The sequence below is a fragment of the Diplotaxodon limnothrissa genome, linkage group LG5, assembly GCF_057381915.1.
Source record: "Diplotaxodon limnothrissa isolate DT_005_m linkage group LG5, D_limnothrissa_male_GT1.1, whole genome shotgun sequence".
Lineage (NCBI taxonomy): Eukaryota > Metazoa > Chordata > Actinopteri > Cichliformes > Cichlidae > Diplotaxodon > Diplotaxodon limnothrissa.
In genome coordinates, this window is record NC_140600.1 from 38,569,646 (window position 1) to 38,592,570 (window position 22,925).

A 22,925-nucleotide genomic window follows, 5' to 3' on the forward strand; every position below is an offset into this window, starting at 1 on the left:
ACTAAAAGACTAGAAAGTTTGTGGTTTCATTTGGGTGACTGAAATCCATATAGTGCATCCTTTCATGGATTCAGCTTACTCACTATGATAACTCTCCCCTCTCATCCAAATCCACCACATCATTGTTTTTTGTACCTATGTTGCTGCTCTCTCCTCAGTATAAAAAATGACTAATACATGAAAAAGTTAACTAATGGTTGTATCAAAACATTGCTGCATTAACTATACTTCATATCAGACACATGCACCTACCTGTTTGACTTACGATGCTCCAGCTCCATTTTCAGCATTTTTTAAATGTGAGACTCCTGCAAAGTGAAAAGAGAAAATAAACACATTTCACTAAACTGATATGCAGCAGCCTCCACTGGCTGCTTCTGAAAAAGAACTGCCAGAGTTGCACTGATCATTATCACTGAACCATTTTCTATTTTGATTTAATCTGATTTAACAAGAAATTTGAAAAGATAATCATAACTTGTATTCAGAAGTATTCATAAGTCATAGGATGGAGAATTTGGGGACTCTGCTAATGTCACTCTGTCTGCTGTGGATTTTTAGATGTTATCTTTGCAAAATATGGAAGAATCTCAATATTGTCTTATTTTTGAGAAATGAAAATGAATGTACTCACGTTTATAGATAAGGAATAAAATGATTGCAAACATCAGCTGCAACACAGCCACACATAGGATCAAGGTCATCACTACATCACAGAAATTTAGACCAGAAAATTATTCAGCATGACATTATTGTTCAACTGCCGGTGCTGAAGAACATAGGAAAGATAAAGCTTTTGAAAGTTTTGAGACTTTCACATCATCAGTTTATTTCTATGTTTTCATAAACAGCGTGAACGTCTTAATCCAGCTTCAGCACTTGCCTTCATAGCAGATTTAAGATATTAAATAAATTAAATAAAGTCTCTCACCAGAACTCTGAGGAGCTGCGGTGGTTGCTGTGGTTAGAAGACCTGTTTCAGAGAAAAACCACAGTCCTCACCGTTAAAGCTTTTTCTTTCTGTTTTTATAAACTGTGTGAACATCTTAATCCAGCTTTGTCACTTCTTTTCTGTATTTTTAAGATACTAATTAAAACCATCTCTTGCACAAGTGAGACATAAAAGATGTTTACCTAATGCAAGAGATAAATTAAATATTATTGCTAACATTGTTTTGTAAGACTTCTATGAAACTCAATAGAACAGAAACATGTTAAGAATTAGTGATAAATTGTACAAGCAACTTACCTAGAATCAAATGAAATCCATCAAAGAAGTCGTCATGTGTTTGATTGTGTTTGTGAGGGACTCTTGCTCCACACCAGTATATCCCACCATCGTTTGCTGTTACTTCTCTCACTGTAATGGTGATACTCCCGCTGTTCTCTTTCATTATAAACCTCTGGTTCACGTCAGGCTCTGTGCTGGTTACTAGCTGTTTGCATACAGTTGAATCTTCTCCTTTGCAGATGGATTTTATACACGAGGAGGCATCCTGGTTGTACTTACACTGGTATGTGAAGTTCTGTCCAATAGTTGATGTCAAAGGTTGAATATCTGAAGACAAAAAGACAAATATTTGCCTTCAGCTTATCAGCCAGCTTTTATCATTTAAACCTGTGATACTGAACATGTGGAATACTCACCTATAACTTTCAGGTGTATTTGTGTGTGTGATAATCTGTAACTTCCATCATTTGATTCCACTCCACACCAGTAATCACCAGCATCCTGTGAGGTCACATGACTGATGGAAATGTTAAAGGCACGGCTGCTGCCTGTGAGAGTAAACTTCCCTTTTGGCGTTGAAGAAGATTTTGTTGATAACATGTCCTCACAGGCAAAATGTTTCTTTTTACAGAAGAACTTTATGTGGGACTCGTAAACATCTGGATAACCACATGTGATGGTGCTGTTAGCTGTTCTGTACACGCTGAGAAATGTTCGCGGGCAGTTTGCATGCTCTGTAAACAAATCAGAGAAATAAAGTATTTAAAATTTAGCTCCATAGGCAGCTAGACTTTAAATTGATGAGGACTTGCAGACTATGGAAATTGATTAATATATAATTATTATTATTATTATTATTATTATTATTATTTGAACAGATGTCACATTTCTTACTAGTCTCCAGTTTTCCTTCCTGTATGTCAGATGAGTTCGATCTTTGGAAAAACCTGCACCTGTACTCCCCAAACTCTCGCTCTTCAACATGTTTTATTGCAACCTTGAGATTTTTATTTTTTGTATCATGGTAGAGGACAAATCTACCATTTTCTTCCCACACGTCCTTCTTAAAGCTTTGTACAGGTGTTCCACTGGAAAGAACTACATCAATGTACTGATATTTGTTATTTGTTTCAGGATATTTGCAGGTGATTTCAGCCCATCAATGGTGACATGCTCTCACTTCAGATTCACAACCTGAAAATGAAAGAAAATAAGCTGCTATGCTTATGTAAGGTAGTGACTGGAATAAGTCACAAGGTGTCGCTGTTGAGCTGCATATATGGTGTAAATGTTAGCAATTTTGGCCATTTGTCCTCTGCAGGACACCGTACTTTAGATTTCTTGTTCGCGCGGGCGCCATCTTGGGTCAGTGTTTGCTGTGATTTGCGAAGGTAAGCACTGCCAGTGGCGAACTGCATCAGTTTTGTGTTGTACTCATTCCCGAGACCGTGGAATGTTGTAGAAGGCACGGTTATTTTTACTTAATGTGTATTCTGTGTATATGTGTTGTTGTATTTTGCAATGTTGATGGTCACGGAGTGTTTGCTGTGATTTGCGAAGGGCCAGCAGCAGAGTTGGAGTGGTGTTTGCCCCTGCTTCCGAATAAACGGCGCGGTCTGAGCCACAAATTGAACACCTGTGTCCGACTGGTCTCTCTGCGGTGCACCCCAATCCAACACAATTTAACACAACGCAGAGTCCGGGGTGTAGGGAGGCCCCTGCACTGGTTGGGTTACATCTTTGGTGCCGTGACCCGGATTTGTGGCACTTCGAGACCGAAGAGAAAGCAATGCCGACACCCCCCAGCTACGCTGCCACAGTAAGAAGTGTTGCCATCTGATGGGGTGCTGAACTAAGTATATAACGGCCTGTGCAGCTGTATTACTGGGACCTTCATCTCCCCAGCCATATCCTTTGAAAGTAAAATCTTGGGGTGGTTTCATTTGAGGGTTTTCTGTCCCTGAAAAAAAAAAAAAAAAAGAGACTCAGAGACTTGAATTGTAGCGAGAATGTTAAATGATGTTCCTTGTCCGTAATGATAATCATCGGATACGGTTAAGAAATTGCTGATGATTTGGGTCATTCACAACCTCTGTGCTGAAGATAGTTGTTTAACTGCACCCTGAGTTTAATGCTGTTTTTTGTGAATTCTTTTTTTCTGCGTTATAGAATGATAGTTGTCATACATCTGTGTTGTGTTCTATTTTACTAGAGATATATTGTACTTACTCACAGTTAAGCATACTACAAGTAGCCCACACACATTTTCTGGTGCAGCTAAATTAGAGATACAGGACAGTGAAAATGTTGAGAGACTATGCAGACACTCCAAAGAGGGCACAGCCTCACCTTTTGAATGAAGGGGCAACAGCTAGCGCCAGTACAGTGGACCAACAGTCATCAGTGAAGTCGAAGCTGGTCACCCAGTTCCCCAGCTTCACTGGCCAGCGGTTACAGTATCACACCCCAATCAGGGACCTCACCGACTCTGGGCTGGGCACACAACAGACCCCACCACCAACCATGCTTTCACCCCAGACTGATCTTGGCATGGCTCCAGCTCATGCCCCACCACTGCCACCCTATGGAGGCCAAATGCAGGTGCCCTCACACCCATCTAAAATTCGCCCAAGTTCAGTGCCAGCCAACCAGACAAGCCAGTCCAACCACAGCCCTCTAACTACAGCCCCTCCAGTGTTTCGGCCAGATGTACAGATAACTATGCCCCCTGTTTTTTCCCCTCAGGCCAGTGTCCATGGGCCCACTGCTACACCGGCACCCCATGTTGCCTCATATCCCAACTACCCAGCGGTGCACAGTACCCAGCATCCCACCCCCAACCAATCACTTAACACTCCTTACCCAACGATGACCGTTCCATTCAGCCCCCAAGCATACACCAGCCATCTGTATTCCACACCTGCCCCCCAAGCCGCCATGCCAAGCCCCCTAACAGTGCAGGGAGTGGGCATAATGAATAATCCCTCTGCAGCTGAGCAGACCCTTGAAAGTTCAAAGCATGGGCTGACGCCCCGTTTGCCCCACACGCCACTAGCTGCTGTCCATGACTCTCGAGCCCCCCTCCACTCATCTGCTATAAGCCCCAACACTGTCATGCCCCCTATCGTGAACATGACCCATGGAGGTTTTATAGCCCCACCCGGTACCCATGCCCCAATGCACGTACCAACCTCTGCTTTAGACCCCCAAGTTAGTGGACACCCTGGCATACCCCCCCAGCAGGTGCATACATCTTTAAGCGCTCCTGGCGGGGCTGCAGCCAACGCTAACCCCCCATTAGCTGCCTACGGTGGTTTTATACAGACTCATCAAGTGAAAAATGTCCAAGTCTTCACTGGCAGTGCTGACAGCAAGGTGCTTGTAGAGGACTGGATTCGTGACATGCAGTATCTACTTGAGGCAATAGAGCTCCCCATTCACCTCCGCTTTTCCACGGTGGTGCGTCACCTAACTGGTGAAGCCCGAAAGCTGGTCCTGAATCTACCTCTCCATGACCAAACACCTGAGAGGGCATTCGAAGAACTGAGAGCAGAGTACGGCGACACACAGAGCTCCTCAGATCTACTAGCGGACTTCTATGAGCGTGTTCAGAGGTCTGGGGAGTCTGCCTGTTCATATGCTATAGCACTGGAGGCAACACTGCGAGCTGTGGAAGAAAACCAAAGAGGAGGCAAGCCTTTTCCTGACCGTGACAGTAAACTCACCCGGCAGTTCATACGGGGGATTAATGATGGGGATGTGTATGCGAGGATCTCGCCAATGAAGCCCCGGCTTTTGAGTTTCCGTGAGCTGCAGGCTGAGCTCCGAAATTTAGCAAAAGAAACAAAGAGATTCCAGCCTCAAAACAAATCAAAGAAAACTTATGCCCAGGTACAAGTGGCATCAGAGTGTAGTGTGAATGTGAAGGCAGAAAAGGCTAAACATCCCTCAGAGTGGTCAGAGCTAGCAGAGATGGTCAAGAAATTAGCACTGAGCCAGGAGGAGCAGATGGCCAAGTTGACCCACCTTGAATCGAGAATTTATGCTCCATCCTCTGCCACTCCACTGAGAGTCCGACCACCCCCTGGGGCTACAACCCCAATGTCAGTGGTCACATGCTACCGGTGTGGGAAGCAAGGACACATAGCCCGGGTTTGCAGAGCAGTGCTCCCGGGGCCTGAACAGACGTGGGCACACGATCCTCAGCCTGTGACCCCCATGGAGGGAAACACTTACTCAGCTCAGCCTTTAAACAGATAAAGCCCATGGTCGCCGGGGCAACCATGGGCGAGCAGCAAGTCCCCACACTGCAGGTGAACAAAGGTGACGGAGGGGAGAGCACTCCCCTAGTTGGTCCCAGGAACGAGGGGGAGGTGGAAGTCAACGGAATGAAGTGCAGGGCACTCATCGACTCTGGCTCCCAGATAACCAGTATTACGCACCAGTACTGGCGCAGCCACCCCACCCTCCATAAACAAAAACTGCAGCCTTCTAAGATACCCATAGAAGGTGCAGGGGGCCAGAGTGTCACCTACCATGGTGTGCTACGCATCAACCTAAAATTGTTGGGGAGAGAGTTTAAGGGTGTGCCTGCTTTTGTTGTCACTAACACAGAGTACCGCTCCTCTGTTCCTCTGCTTGTGGGAACTAATGTCCTCCGTGCCTCCAGAAGTCACCTCCAGGCAACCTACGGCCAACAGTTCCTCCTCCAGGTCAAGGAGACTCATCCGGAGTGGCACACCTCCCTGCTAGAGATTGAGAGCACGGAACAGTGTGATATGGATGACACAGTGGGCCCTGTTGTTTATACTGGTCATAAGGTGCACATTCGAGCAGGGAAAGAGATGGATTTAATGTGCAAAATAAAAGCTGGACCACAAAGAAAGACTTATACAGCCCTAATTGAAGGCCACCCCTCCCTGCGGCTCAGCCAAGACATCCTGGTCGCCAGAGTTCTTGCTGATGTAAAGAAAGGATGTGCCCCGGTAAGAGTGATGAACCTCTCCCAGCATGCTATCACTATCAAGCCTCACACGCATCTGGCCAAGGCATCTCTGGTGGAAAGTATTGTGGACTTTTCAGACAGGGTGCGGGGCAGTCATCACATTAGCGGAGGCAGAGAAGCATGCCTGGGTATGGACCACGTTGTGGCAAGCCAGGAAGTGGATTTAAGTGGAGCAGATGTTGAAAACGAGCACCAGCGTTCCCTTCTTAAAGAGCTTATGGAAAGGAACATGGGTGTGTTCTCACAGCACCCCCTGGATTATGGCCATACAAAGACTGTGCAACATGAAATCCCTCTGGTCGACTCTAAGCCATTTCGACTGCCTTACCGTAAGATCCCCCCATCACAGTGGCAGGACGTGAGAAGGTTACTGACAGAAATGGAGGCAACAGGAGTTATCAGGCCCAGCAAAAGTCCATATGCTTCACCTGTCGTGATCGTAACCAAGAAAGATGGATCACTAAGGCTGTGTATTGACTACAGGAAACTGAACTCCTGTAGCACGAGAGATGCTTTTCCTCTCCCCAGAATAGAGGAAGCCCTGGAGGCTCTAGGGCAGGCAAGATACTTCTCCACCCTTGACCTCACTTCTGGTTATTGGCAGGTAGAGGTGGCGGAGCACGACAAACACAAGACGGCATTCAGCACCCCTATGGGGCTGTTTGAAGCAAATCGTATGCCCTTTGGACTGCAGAATGCTCCCTCCACCTTTCAGAGACTCATGACCTGCTGCTTTGGCGACTTGAACTTCACCCACCTCCTAATCTATCTTGATGATCTCATCATATTCTCCAAAACCTTTGATGAGCATCTGGAAAGACTGCAGCTGGTGTTCGATCGGCTTCGGGAGCATGGCTTGAAGTTAAAGCCTTCTAAATGCCACCTAGTGAGAAAGGAGGTTCAGTATTTGGGTCACTTAGTGTCTGCTGAGGGGATCCGGACAGACCCAGAGAAGATCAGCAAGGTGGAAAACTGGGTGAGGCCCACAAATCGCAAAGAAGTGTTGCAATTCCTGGGATTTGCTGGATACTATAGGCGGTATGTAAGTGGGTACTCTACCCTAGCTGCTCCCCTGTACCGCCTAACTGCTGGTGACCCCAGAAAGAAAAGGAGAGGGGGAAAGAAAAGTCTGGCTACCGACCCACCCTTTTTGTGGACAGATGAATGCGAGAAGGCATTTAAGACCCTAAAAGAAAGGCTGACAAGCGCTCCAGTGCTGGGATATCCTGACTATAGCTTGCCCTTCGTTCTGCAGACGGACGCCTCAGGGGAGGGTCTGGGCGCCGTTCTAGCTCAGATCCAAGGTGGAGCTGAGAGGGTCATAGCCTTCGCCAGTAGAGGTTTGAGCCCAGCAGAGACAAGGTATCCTGCACACAAACTCGAGTTCCTTGCTCTTAAATGGGCGGTCACTGACAAATTCTACGACCACCTCTATGGGCGTAGATTCTCTGTCCAGACAGACAACAACCCTCTCAAGTATGTTATGTCCTCAGCGAAGCTGGATGCCACAGGCCAGCGGTGGGTGTCTAGGCTGGCTGCTTTCGATTTCGATGTCCAGTATCGGAGGGGACAGAGCAACACAAACGCTGACGCCCTCTCTCGCATGTCTAACCAGGAGGTCACGCACATCCTACAGACATGCCCTCAGTGGGTGGATGTCGACGAGCAGGGGCATGGTGTGACACAGGTTACCCAGGATACTCAAAGCCTCACTGGCCATGGCACGCCTGCAGGGGAGGAACTGGAACTCGGGCCACCTACATCCACTGAGCCCTACAGGGATGTGGGGATGGAATCCCTGCCCACCATGACCAAACAGGAGATCCGTGCAGGGCAGAAAAAAGACCTCGTTATTGGCCCTGTCTTGCACTATAAGAGTATGAACCAGAAGCCGAGCCGCAGTGAGCGAATGAGTGCCGAAGGACACGTGCGCCTTCTCTTAAAGGAGTGGAGAAGGTTAGCGGTAAGGGATGGCATCCTGTACCGCTGCGTCCAAGACAGCCAAAGGGGAGTAGTTGAGCAATTGGTGCTACCAGAGGATTTGCGTATATCAGTGAAGACTGCTCTCCACGATGACTCAGGCCACCTTAGTTTTGAGAGGACATTGCACATGATAAGGGAGAGGTTTTATTGGCCACGGATGTTTCAGGAAATCAAGGCTTGGTGCGAGCAATGTGAGAGGTGCTGCCTTAGGAAAACTCCAACCGCAGGGGTCAGGGCCCCCTTGGTCAGTATCCACAGCAGTGCCCCCTTGGAGCTAGTTTGTGTGGATTTTTTGACTCTTGAGAAATCAAAAGGTGGTATCGAAAATGTCCTCGTGGTCACTGACCATTTCTCACGCTATGCGCAAGCATACCCCACTAAAGACCAAAAAGCCAGCACAGTGGCTAAGGTGCTGTATAAAAACTTTTTCTGTCGGTTTGGCTTCCCAGCAAAACTGCATGCAGACCAAGGGCGCAATTTTGAAAGTGCTGTGGTGAAGGAGCTTTGTAAATGCACCGGCATCACTAAGACCCACACCACGCCCTATCACCCACAGGGCAACGGGACAACTGAACGGTTTAACCGCACCCTCATGAACATGCTGGGGACGCTAGAACCTCACCTGAAACCCCGGTGGCACGAATATGTGGATGCAATGACACACGCCTACAACTGCACCCGCCATGATTCGACAGGATACACACCATACTACCTGATGTTTGGCAGGCATCCGCGGCTCCCTGTCGACTTGGTCTTTGGGCTGTCAACCACTAATGGGTCGGGGGGATATAGCGAGTATGTCCAGACCCTGCATGACTGCTTGTCACAGGCTTATGCACAGGCTAATCAGGCCTCTCGCCAGGCTAAGGGTCACCAGAAAAGATACTATGACCGACAAGCAAAGAGTCAAAGCTTCAGCCCGGGTGACAGAGTCCTTGTTAAAGTGTGTCATGTGGAGGGGCGAAGCAAACTAGGAGACAAGTGGGAGTCACGTCCATACATTGTGGTGAAGAAACAGCCAGACATGCCGGTGTATGTGGTGCGATCGGAAAATGGTGATACAGAGAGAGTGGTCCACCGCAACCTACTCACGCAGTGTATGTTTCTTCCCGTGGAGCAGGTGGGAGAGGAGGCAAGAGAGGAAATGGAGCTCGACGTGGAGGAGGTTCACAGAGGAGAGATTGAGGACGTAGAGGACAGTGGAGAGCAGGCTGGTGAAGTAATCAGACAGGATGAAGAGTCGGACATGATCGAGGACGGGGAGACTGATAGCCTGGAAGGAGGTGTGGAGGGAATTTCACCTGAAGCAGCAAATGGATCACTTGCCCCCACAGGACCGGAGGAAAGGGACACAGGGGCAGCACAAGAGAGTGAAGATTGGAGGGGGAATGAAACTGCCAGGGTCACCCACTCACCTCCCAGACCAAGAGAACCAAGGAGGAACTTGCCGAGGAGTCGGCATCCCCCAAAGAGACTGACTTATGGGTTGAGAGTTAACGAACCAGGGGAGGATCAGGAGAAGATAGAAAGGGGATGGAAGCTGTGGCAGAGGGCCAAAGCAAGAAGGGCTGCAGGAAACACATAGGATACACACATAGACATTTTCACATTACACTGCACATCTTCCACCACCATTATTCGTGTGTACATAGTGAGACTGTTCTGTTTTATTTTGTTTTGTTTGATGACTGGGACGCCATCACTTAAAGGAGAGGCGGATGTAAGGTAGTGACTGGAATAAGTCACAAGGTGTCGCTGTTGAGCTGCATATATGGTGTAAATGTTAGCAATTTTGGCCATTTGTCCTCTGCAGGACACCGTACTTTAGATTTCTTGTTCGCGCGGGCGCCATCTTGGGTCAGTGTTTGCTGTGATTTGCGAAGGTAAGCACTGCCAGTGGCGAACTGCATCAGTTTTGTGTTGTACTCATTCCCGAGACCGTGGAATGTTGTAGAAGGCACGGTTATTTTTACTTAATGTGTATTCTGTGTATATGTGTTGTTGTATTTTGCAATGTTGATGGTCACGGAGTGTTTGCTGTGATTTGCGAAGGGCCAGCAGCAGAGTTGGAGTGGTGTTTGCCCCTGCTTCCGAATAAACGGCGCGGTCCGAGCCACAAATTGAACACCTGTGTCCGACTGGTTTCTCTGCGGTGCACCCCAATCCAACACAATTTAACACAACGCAGAGTCCGGGGTGTAGGGAGGCCCCTGCACTGGTTGGGTTACACTTACAACCTTTTTTGAGTTTGTGAGCCTCGAGCTTTGTGTAATCATAGATGATTTTTGTATTACCGTAGAATTTTACACATAGTTTTTATACGAACAGATTAAGAAAGGTCAAACTAGAACTAAAACAAACTAGAACAAAATGTGTTGAAAAAAAACTTTAATAATTAATATTCAAGTCTGTTATCACTGTAAGCAACTGTTAGTAATCGTATTACCTGTGGTCAGAGAGAGGATGAGTAGGAGCAGTAACTTCATTATACTGGTTTTGAAGCTTTATGTCTTCGTTGTTTGTCTTCAGTTTGTGTCTCCAGTCTGTTGCTCGGCAGTTTTGTTTGCTGATTTTCAGTTTTTGTGGCCAAAATTTTTCACGCCTACCGTTCTAACCACCCCTCCCTCTTCCTCTCATGGCCCATTCACCACCGCCCCCTCTGACAAACACAAACACAACTTTTTGCATTAAACAGGAAATAAGTGGCTTGTTTGGGTGTGAAAAGGGCAGTTTGGTAGAAGCATGTGACTGAACATCAGAAATAACTTAATAGTTCTATAATAAAAACTAGGAATGGAATCAGTTATAAGTAAATGAATCTCTTTACACTTCAGACTGAAACTCTGACATTTTAGGTTTTAAGGGCAGGAGACTCGGTTCATTTTTAACCACACTCTGTGCTTAATGTGTCATTAAATACATAATGAAGTATCCAGATCTTTTTCATGTTTTTGTGAGGATAATAGTATGTTTAATGTACCATTATCCTCACACACACACAGACCAGGGGGATTGCGACTCGGAAGTGTTCCTGTTCCTGTGGTGTTCCAGCCACACCTGCTGCTCATCACCTGCAGCCAGCTGTAGCAGATTACTCTCATCAGGAGCAACCTAACCCATATGGAAAAGAAATAGAAAAACCTTATAAAAGACTTGCATAAGATGTGGCCTACTTCATATAGTAAATCGCATAAGGCTCATATGATTTACTCATGAAAGTGGCCACTTTCTCATTACTTTCATATATTGTTTTAGTAAGTATCCAAAACATAAAAGTTTCATTTATATAATTTTTCAAGGGATCTTTTATCTGTTTTCAGTCTTATATGCTTTTCATACAAGTTTCACACAAGACAGATACAAACTTTATATATATATCTTTTCCATATGGGAAACCCGTTAAGTACAGCCGTCGACTTATATGTTTCAATGAGTAAAGACCTCGCTATCAATTGTAGATCACCTGCTGAACTGTGTGTGTGTTTGTGTCACCAGGACTCAGAGCGGAGCGTCTTGCCACAGAGAGAAGTCACGGGTTGGATTTGGGAGTGGCCATCTTTTCATCTTTAGGAATATTTGCAGTGTTAGAGTGAATTGTTAAATGTTGCCATTATTGTACTTAAATTTGTTTGCCTTGGTTCAAACTGTATGATCAAAGTTATTCTTCTGTTTCTATTCTTATCCCCCACCTACATCTGCGTGGGGGAGGCTATTGGTAAGTGTTTATGGCGAATCATTAAAGTTAAGCCGTATACAGGTGTGGGGAGGTGACCTTTGGATAACTAGGAAATATGGTTAAACAGTTGTAAGCATATATTGTGTGGCAGGAAGTCACTAATACAGAGACACATTCATTCACATGTTCGCACATGCATACAAACACATACTTAGCTTTTATGGCACACTATATGGGTTTTACATTGTGTAACCAATTTAAACCAGTTTCACTGTGTTTGAATAACCCACGGTGGTCAATAACAGAGCCTGCAAGGGGAATCAGTTTGAAGTCAGCTCAACATCTTGCCGGACTTCCCTCGCTAGCAAGTGACAACCATACGGAGTGTCTTGCTTTTGTCCACAGTGACAAACCTCTGCGCCAGCGAGGTCTGACATTAGACCTAACATGCACTGTGTGAGATTCATGGAGGAATCGCCACGGGAGCCACAGTGCTGAATGCTGGACATTGTGTTTTTCTGTAAATAAAGCCTCACTGCTCTTCATCAACGCCCTGCTTTTGGGCCCAATTTCCTACCTTCATGTGCTTCTCTCTGCTGAGCCTCTTAACAGCTGTGACTGTCTGAAGAGAAGTGTTGAAACGATCAATGTGCAAGTGAGCAAGCTTTTACTGGGAAAACATTTCTTTATCTAATCAACTTTATTTAACTCAAACTAGAACCAATACTTACTCAGTGGCTCTCCAATGTGTAGCTTCAAGTTTAAGAGAACAAAATTCTGGTCACCTTTCTTTGGACCTCCAACTTTGCCTTGGTGCCTTGATCAACTCCAACTCAGATAATCCAACTGGTAACAGCAGTGGTGATGACAATAAAAAGGATTATCAAAAAGAAAGGGAAACGTCTCTCACAGCATGTGTTCTTTTACAGAAATGCATGTTTAACAAGTAAACAAATATTATCTATTATCTATTTTAGATTTTTTAGATTATATGTTATCCGTTTCCACAAACACAATATCTAAAATCTGATTTTATTTTTTAAAATATAAATTAAGGATGAATTTGATATCAGGAATATGTTTTAAAAAGTTGGTGCATGGGTCTCCCATCACCTCTTCTTTCATCAGAAGTCTTTGGAACAGAATTCCACTATTTGGTTCCCTCAGTCATGGCCCCTTCATGCTTATTGGGGTTAACAGCATCAGATTGCTTAAATTGCTGCTTTGATGCTTCAAAAACATTCCATGAAAATTAGTTATTCAATTATTCATGGTATGGGCTAGAGGTAAAAATCCATGGCTTCCTTAATTAAATACATTTTAATGTACAAAAAACCATAAAAAACCCCACAAAGATCACACGGCAGCTCCTGCCTGGGTTCGAACCAGGACTCTCATCAAATAGCTTGAGTCTAGCTAAGACAAGCAAAGTGAAAGCAACACTCAGAACATTGTTTTTTAGATTATCTAGCCACCAACATCTCAGTGGAGGAAATGTAGACAGCATTTAATTGGGCTATAAAGAGAAATGAATTCCACATAATTTCGGAATCATGTTGAGTTTATTGAAGTTTTAGAGATACTGCGAGTTTATTGAAAGAGAGTCTTTGTCTTTCACAGAGAAAACTAGCATTAAAAGAAAAGGGGGGGGGGGGGGGTTAAAATAACTACATCTTTTAAAAAGGCTCGAGGCCGACATGACATGAATCTAAAATAAGACATCTAAGCCTTGTATTTACTAATCTTATGTAAAAAGTGTGGTAGTGAATAATACCCACGTACTTTACTTCTGTTTTTGTATTTGCTGTTTATTTGCTCTCAGACTGTTTAGGTTGCAGCTGAAAGAATAAGGCTACAATTTTTGTATATTGATTTTCTAATCTCACTACAGACCCTAACACTATGTTCAAAGAGCTATTATAAATGCTATATAACTGCACAGCACTACTCTAACATACTGCTGCTTTGGTTGTGAAGTCTGCATTTATGTGTCTAACCTCTTGGTATATATAGATTTTTATTTTCTAAAATATATCACTCTGTTCACAGCTCACCTGTCCAAGTTTTATAATTGTTTGTCATGTACTGCCAACGACACTCTTTCATGTTCAGAGTTGACTCCTGGACTTCATTTGATTGCTTGAACTGATGATTGATGTTAAATGAAACTGAACGATGGACAGATATCACGGCTACGTGAAACTTGCTTTATTATACAGTCAACAAAACGACATATAATTACAGGTTAATTCTTTAAGGACACCTCCTCTGCCTAATAACATTTGAACATCTTAAAATACATTATGATCTCTTTTTTCTTTAACAAAAAATACACAAATGGAGCTTGACATAAATATAAACATGATTTACAATAAACAGCAATCGATGAAGCTTCAACCCTGTCATGATCATGGGCAGATTTCTGCGCAGAAACTTTTGAAGCAACCAGGAATTAATTTTTAAGCTCTTTCCTTCAAATTCATTTTAATGGGATAAACTCCTCAACGTCTAAACAAACATTTGTACAGAACAATACAGAACACATAATACAACAAAGGCAGATCATATATAACTAATTCAGAACAACAACAACGGATTCAGCTGCTAAAGACAAACAAAAAACTAAAGGTCACAAATTCCAATCAGCAGGAACCTAAAACATAAAGGTTTTTCACAAACTTCTGTCAGTACAAAAGAGACCTTAATGAGGATCTCAACAGAACATTTTAGAGCACGACTTGAAACAGAAGGAACAAAAAAATTGTTTTAGACAATCAAGATAAGAAAATCAAGTCAAAGTCACTACATTTAATGATGAATTGATATAAGTGGTATATCACAAACTTATGTCTTAAACCAAGGTGAAGATGTAAGTCTGTAAGATGACAGAGTCTGTAAAACATAGTAAAAAGAACAGCCTAATAGAAATTTGCATATCAATATATATATATATATATATGGTGGAGAATTACCGAGCTATATCTTTGTCTAACGCTGAATGAAAACAATGATCATCTCTGGTGAAGCGCAATAAGAGAAAGAGGAGACTGAAACCACATCAGTGCATGCTGGGAAAGACCAATAACACTAAGCTCATCTAAAGAAAGAAGAATGAACTTGTATTTATTATGTTGCTCTTTCTTGTTTGTTTTCTCTTCTGTTTTTTCTTATCTCCATACAGGTGATCCAGGTGTTGTGTTTGTTTTTCCTTTTTTTTCTTCCCCCCTTTCTCACCATCTCTTCTTCCCCCTCTATTTTTCTTTCTCTCCCTCTCTTTCTTCCATTCTTTCTTCCTGTCCTATCCCCCAGTCATGTCTGTCCTGTCTGTAACAACCGAAAACCAAATAAAATAAATACATAATTATAATAAAGGCCAATCAAATGGACCAATATGGCAAGGCCATGATGATCCAGTTGGTATAGTAAAGCCGCTTGGCATCTTTCTTGGCCTTCAAACAACAATTCTGATGGCTAAAGATCCAAACGGGACAGGCACAAAAAAAAAAAAAGAGAGAAAGAAAGAAAAATGAACCAATTCAAAAGCTTTAGTCAGACCTACAGCTATCACCACTTTAAGATGACCACGATCGGCAGAGAACACGGGATTTTAAGAGAGCATTAGTTGGGAAGTATTTCAAACCAAGTTTATGCTGTGAGAGGATATGATTATTATTAAGGTACAGAAATAACTGATTATAATTTTTTTCAGTCACTAAATGAAAGAATGTGATTGTGGATAAAAGTGATAGAAATGAGATAAGTGAGATAAAGTGAGGAGTTTGACCACTCAGCAGGGGCTTGAAGTAGAGCCACTCGTCCTCCATGAAAGGAGCCACTGGGAGTTCTAATTGAAAAAGGGAAGGTAGGGAAGAAATTCCCTCTACTCAGGCTGCCCATATTCTTCTCTTCTCGCTCCACTTAGTTCAAAACGCAGCTGTCAAATCGTACTAGTCAACTTACATTGGCTCCCTGTTGAAGATCGTATCTGTCTGAACTCCTCCATTTGTATATTCCTAATAGAGCACTAAGATCTTCCAATCAGATGCTCGTGATGCAACCGAGGTCTCGTCTGAAGTCCAGAGGTGATCGGTCCTTTGCTATCGTAACACCCCGACTCTGGAATAACCTCGCTCCTTATATTTGTTCCTTCGAGTCCATCCAGTCTTTTAAATTGCATCTTAAAACTTATTGTTTTAGTCTGGCTTTTAATTCAAACTAGTTGGTAATTTCGTGGCTAGTTATGCTGTTTACCCATATTGTTTTCTTGCCCTCCTTTTCACTGTTTTTATTCTAACTGTCTTATATTATTGGTCTGACCAACTGCAAAGCACTTTGATCAACTTTGTTGCATAATTATGTGCTATAGAAATAATTTTTGATTTTTGTTGATTTCAAGAATCACACTGTGGTTGTACAGCAGAGTAATATGTGCACTTTTGCAGATAGATGACATTGAGTGATCGAAAGATAAACATCAGGATTGTTTAGGATTTTTTTAAATCATTGCTTAAATAATATTTACAGTAACCTGATTTTGACTTTTGCTAATGTTAGTTAGCTGAAACACACGTCTACACCCCAGCCCAGGCTGCCTGAGCCAACCCATGATGGGTTTAAACTTGAACAAGTCTAATCCCAAAGTCCAAACAGGCTGGTCAGCGGGAACGCCTGTTCAGAAGAAGCAGCATCAAGTGTGCCTTGTATCGCTGGGACTCTACCAGTTGATATCTAAGAGCTCAGTATGGATCAGTGTAAAAAGATCGCAAGTCCTCACATTAGTTGAGTGATTTCTGTCTCCATCAAGCCAACATCTAAGAAGTTTGGTGTTAATCAGTCTTAGATGGACTGATGTAATAACACAGATGTAATGACCTGAATTCTTGGCCATGCAGGTTCTGTAATTTATACATTTCTAACAAGAGAAATGAACTCTAATTCCCGTTTTAGTTTTTTCCCGTCCTTTTGACTCTGGAGTACAAAGACTCCTCTGTAGGTCTGTGTAGCTGATTAACAGATGAGTTGGTCGGACGTTTGCTGAACGTCACAGCAGAATATTTGTAGGCAGAGGAGCTGGGTTTGACAGTCGGTGTCTCACCACCAGCTCTGTTAGACCTGCTTTGAAAGTTGATGGTAGAGTAATGCAGTGAGTCAGGCTGGTTTGGGGGATTCACAGTGAGATAAACTGTGTTTGTTGCAGTTTCTGAGTCTGGATACTCAAGGTGCTCCTGGAACTCTTCATAGATATTCTCCTGCAGGAAAGAATGAAAACACACCGTTGAACAGTTTATATTTGATCTAACAGGAAGCCTTTTCCATGCAAAGTGCAAATAAAATTCCTGGCCAACTCACATTTGAATTGTGATTTTTCTTGTGATAACATTATCAAGCAAGCTGCAGTTAGCCAGCTGGCTACAACTTAACATTGATGCACTGATCTGGTAACGGTTAGGTCATAATTTCTAGAGTATATTCACTCAAGATCATTAAGAAACTGGTTTCCTCTAACAAACACATTTTATTGGTAAAATGGGCTTCATCACATGAAAGCAAGAAGCAACCCAGCTGAAAAATCCCCACCCAAAAGTGCCAGAAACTTGAGCTTCTCTCCACCTGCATCTTACCCCAAAAGCAAGGTAATCTCCATAAACTACCACGTTATAATGATCACCAATACAGGATTAAAACGCCTGAATAAAAAGTGGTTTTGGTCTCACTGTGTAGTTTCTCCAAGTATGACAGCTCTATGGAGGTCCCCGCCTCTCCTCCAGTTGTACACTGAGCAGTGGCTCCCCACGAGTGTGTGTGCTGAGCCCACTGCTCTACACCCTCTACACTACAGACTGACCTGCTCACTCCAGCAACAAGTGTGACAAGTGCAATACCCCATAGGTTGGTGTTTTTATTGTTATTTATTCAAAATGCTGCAACTGGGAGTTGCTTCTAATTTCGTTGAACATCTGATGTTTAATGACAATAAAAGAATCGTGATCCAGATTCTGACTTGTTTCAGGTATCTTGAACTGGCTCAAGTCAGACTTCCAGTTCATAAAGATATAGCAGTCCCACCAAGCCTGACCACTCCACAGCTGTGAATGTAAATAGTAGTAAAACTGTAAGACATGTTTAAGAGCTTTATCCAGGCTCTGGATGTGAGTCTGCTGCAGCTGTGTTTTCAAACAAAAACAACAAGCACTGATGAATGAAAGGTTTTCTAAAGAGAGAAAAATCCTGCATTTCTCTGCTTTTCCAACTTCATGCTTAGTTATTGTTACTGTAACAAGCTCAACTGAGGAGTTACTCCCAGCTCAACCATCTGACTTCTGAGGCATTACATTAATAATACTAATACATTACAATACAATAGAGTGAGCAGACATGACACATGGCACAGCCTAAGTCACTCACCTCTTTTATATTCTGCACAGCTGCTTCATTTCCTGTGTTTTGTAATTTTGAAATTCCTGCCAAACAGAAAAGAAATAGTACAAATTGAACAAATTTCTACAAATCTCATAAAAATTAATTCAATTTCTTCCACGAGCTCAATGACCTTTAAAGAAAGAACTGTAAGAGTTTCATTGATAATGTAGTATTTACATATTACATATTAAAATATCAATTTCAAAAAGCAAACAAAAAATGAATAGAAGCTGCTAACATCATCCTGTCTGCTGTGGGATTTTAGACATCATATGTACAAAACACAGGGAAGGAAGAGATGGTTGTTCTGTGCTCCACAAATGAATAATAAAATGTACTTACGTTTGTAGATAAGGATCAAGACGATCACAAACACCAGCAGCAGCAGCAGCAGCAGCAAAGTGACACAGACGATCACAACAATCACTACATCTGAGGAAATGAAGGCAAACAAAAAGTCAGCATGGCTTTATCTCCCAGACTGTGGACGCTTGTGTAATTTTATTTGAGACTGTAGAGAAATTTAAATGAAACTGTTCTTTTTAAACCTCGTGAACATCTTCACCTCACTCGTGTTCAGCAACAGTTTTAAAACATTAAATGCATGGAATGGGTCTTGGTTGGAACTCAGTTTATCATGTTCGTAGTGACAACCAAGAATTAAAACATTAAGTGTAATCTCTTACCATGACTTTTAGAAGGTGCATCAGGTGCTGTGTTTGCAGGCCCATCTGTTTATGAGGAAAAACGTTTTATTTTCTTCATATAAGACAAACAAATCAAATATAAATGCATATGCAATGTTCAGTCGTGTTCAGGGAACAACCAACAAACTCTGAGCCTGGAAGCGAAGACAACAGGCAGTGGTGTATTTTATAAGAAGCTTGGATAAATAATCTGGGGCCTGGCCATTTAGTGCTCTATGTTAAAACAAGAATTTTAAAACGAATTCTAAAATCTATTGGGAGCCAATGTAAATAATATAAAATGGGGGTAATGTGAGCACGCTTGCTAGAGCATGTTAGTAGCCTGGCCGCTGCATTTTGTGTAGCTTAGAGGCGAGAAAGAGATGATTTGTCCAAGCTGGTAAACAGGGCGCTACAATAATCTAAACACGATGACACAAATGCATGAACAATGTTTTATAATTCAGCTGAGGAACCCATATGTTGGAGTTTAGAAATGTTCCTTAAATGAAAGAAGCAGGAAGGAGGTCCAGAGAAGAATCAAAGCTTACTCCAAGATTTCGAATATTTGACTTGGCAGAAGGAAAGAAAGAGGCAATAACTTGACTGATTTTAGATTGTAGTTCTTAAGGAGCTACAGTCATGGTCTCTGTTTTATTTTTGTTTAAAACATGGTAATTGTTAGAAAGCCAATCAGAGATTTGAGTTAAACACTGGACTAAGGTGGACAGCCTACCCAGCTGGTGAGGCTTAAAGGACATATGCAGCTGAATGTCATCGGCATAGACATAATAAGATTGAATTATGCCAGCTAAAGGAAGAATATAAAAAGAAAATCATAATAGACCCAAAACTGAACCCTGTGGAACCCCACAGGTTAGGGGGGTAATGTTAGAGGTAAACCTGTCAGCCCTAACAGAAAAGGTCCTATCTGATAATTAGGAAGAAAACCAGTCTAAGGCAGATCCAGATAGGCCAGCCAAAACCTTCAACCTGTTAAGTAGAATTTTATGGTCAATGGTATCAAAGGCAGCATGGTGGTTAGCACTGTTGCCTCACAGCGTGGGTTCTCCCCGGGTACTCCGGCTTCCTCCCACAGTCCAAAGACATGCACTTTGTGGGGATAGGTTAATTGAAAAATCTAAATTGCCCATAGGTGTGAATGCAGGAGCGAATGTGAGTGCGAATGATTGTCTATCCCTGTGTGTTGGCCCTGCGACAGACTTGCGACCTGTCCAGGGTGTACCCCGCCTCTCGCCCTATGACAGCTGGGATAGGCTCCAGCACCCCCCCCGTGACTCTGACAAGGATAAGTGGAAACGAATGGATGGATGGTATCAAAGGCTGCACTGAGGTCAAGCAAAACGATCACAGAACAATCCCCTGCATCAGAAGCCATTAATAAATCATTATAGACCCTTAAGAGAGCCGTCTCAGTGGAGTGATGCTTTTGAAAGCCAGACTGAAAACGGTCAGCAATCTATAATCTGCATACTAAGGACCTGAACAGATTTTCTACATTTCTTTACAGTAATTTGCTTAAACATGGCAATTTTGAAATAGGCTGGTAATTACTAGTAGAGCGAGGATCTAGATTCTGTTTTTTCAATAGAGGAGTTACCTCAGCATGTTTAAAATAGGATGGAACGCAACCTTGCCTCAGTGTGCTGTTGATGACGGATAGCAATGTGGGACCAATGCTGCTGAGAGTCCCAGACAGGACAAAGGGAAGTAATGGTGAGGATTTCATTTTACCTATCACTGTAATTAAATCATTAAGTGTGATTGGATGAAAGGAAGTAAATGACCCAGGACACCGAGGGGCATCTTCATAAGGAGAGGCACTTTAGGAGATTTTGGATCTCAAGTCCATCACCTTATTTACAAAGTGATGGAGAAAAGTATTACAATCTTAATCAGAAAGTAACTGAGCATGCTGAGTTGGAGGAGAACTGTGCAACTGGATTGTGGACTTCCTCACTAACCGTAGACAGAGTGTCAGAGTGGGTAAGAACACCTCTTCCACCCTTGTGGTCAACACCGGTGCCCCTCAGGGGTGTGTTCTGAGCCCTCTGCTATACACTCTCTTCACCCATGACTGTATTTCCTCCTGCGCGTCCAATCTCATTGTTAAGTTTGCAGATGACACTACAGTGCTCGGACTTATATCCAACAATGATGAGACAAACTATAGGACAGAGGTGCAACAACTAGAGTCATGGTGCCACGACAATAACTTGGTCTTAAACACCAAAAAGACCAAGGAGATCATTGTAGATTTCCGGAAGAGGGGTCATAACAACCATCTGCCTCTCTTCATTGGCAGTGAGGCGGTGGAGAGGGTGAGCAGTTTTAAATTCTTGGGGGTAACTGTGACCGAGGACCTGTCCTGGGGCAACCATATCACCTCAGTTGTACGGAAGGCCCAACAGCGCCTCTACTACCTGAGGAGACTGCGGAGCGCACACATTCCCAGATCTCTGATGTTGAACTTCTACAACTGTGCCATCAGCAGCGTTCTGACGTATGGATTTCTAGTGTGGTTCCCCAGCTGCACCAAGGCCGATCAGCAAGCACTCCAGCGGGTGGTGAAAGAAGCTGGCAGAATTATTGGAACAAGTCTGCCAGAGATCAGTAATATCTTCCCCACTCGCTGTCTGAGGAGGGTGCACAGTATCCTGCGGGACCAACATCACCCTGCGCGCCACCTTTTCCATCTGCTGCCCTCAGGGAGAAGGTACAGGTCTATACAGGCCAGAACATCCAGACTGGCCAACAGCCTGTATCCACAGGCTGTGAGGCTCCTGAACTCTCTGCCCCCCTCTCACGGACAATAACCATATCCAACTTCTTAATAGCAATGAACTGGTCTGCATTGGTGCATCATATCTTTATTCTCTTCCCCCTCCTGCCCCCCCTTCTTTCTTAAATAGATAACTATCATATCTGATATCATATCTCACAGTACAATAATATTGAATGGGTTGCATTGTTGTATTTTGTCATGTTTCTCAGGTCTTTGTCTGAATTTCTACGAACATTATTGCTAAGGATTGTCTTATTGCATTGGAGTCACACTGGGTTAAATATGTACACTTGGGTTTTAAGGGGTATTTATTATTTTCTTCTTTTTTTTGGGTTGTATGGAAGCCCCAAACGCAATTTCATTGTTCTTGACAATGACAATAAATAAATAAATACTAAATACTAAATACTAAACAATACTGTTGATGGTATCAAATAGAATTCTTGAGTTATTCTTATGACGATTTATAAGATTATTGAAATAAGAGGATCTAGCCTTTTTCACAGACTCGTTTTATAAGTGAAGAAGATCTTTGAATTGCTCACGATAGACAACCAGACCAGTGAACTTCCAGAGACGCTCTGCTTTCTGACAGGAGCGTCGAAGACCACAAGATTGATTATTTAACCAGGGTGTACGGGACCGAACAGAACAATGCCTAGTTTCAAAAGGAGCAACCTGATGGAGAATGGCAAGATAGTGTTCATTAAAAGAGTTAATATGGAGCTCAACATCGTCAAAAGAAGTCTTAAAATCAAAAAAGGAAGAACATTTAGAAATAAAAGTCATCAATAAAGCGCCTGCGCCTAATAAACCCTTGGGGAAGAGACTCTGAGTTGACAGATACATCAAAAGAGACTGTCTTATGATCGCTAAAAACAACGCCATTTACACCACTGGTCAAGGGAAATGCCATAAGTGAAGACCAAGTCCAGAGTATGCCCAGCAGTGTGAGTAGGGCCTGATACATGCTGAACAAAATTAAAAGAGTGCATGATGCTCAGGAATTCCTTAGTTGTACTATTTGATGAGTCCTCTGCATGAATGTTGAAGTCTCAAACAATGATGACCATGACCAGTTTAATAGTGGAAGTTAAAAGTTCTTGCAAGTCTGAAAG

At 43.1% G+C, this 22,925-nt stretch overlaps 1 protein-coding gene across 1 annotated transcript; it reads right to left on the minus strand.

Annotated features, from left to right (window-relative positions):
- Positions 1 to 261: 261 nt before the first annotated feature.
- Positions 262 to 2,215, minus strand: LOC146632847 (polymeric immunoglobulin receptor-like). The gene is made up of 5 exons (XM_085353562.1): positions 2,185 to 2,215; positions 1,648 to 1,965; positions 1,250 to 1,558; positions 932 to 973; positions 262 to 308 (listed from the first exon to the last, which is right to left on the minus strand). Exons 1-5 carry the CDS (start codon positions 2,213 to 2,215, stop codon positions 262 to 264), a joined length of 747 nt encoding a protein of 248 aa, XP_085209688.1.
- Between the last annotated feature and the right edge of the window lie 20,710 nt (positions 2,216 to 22,925).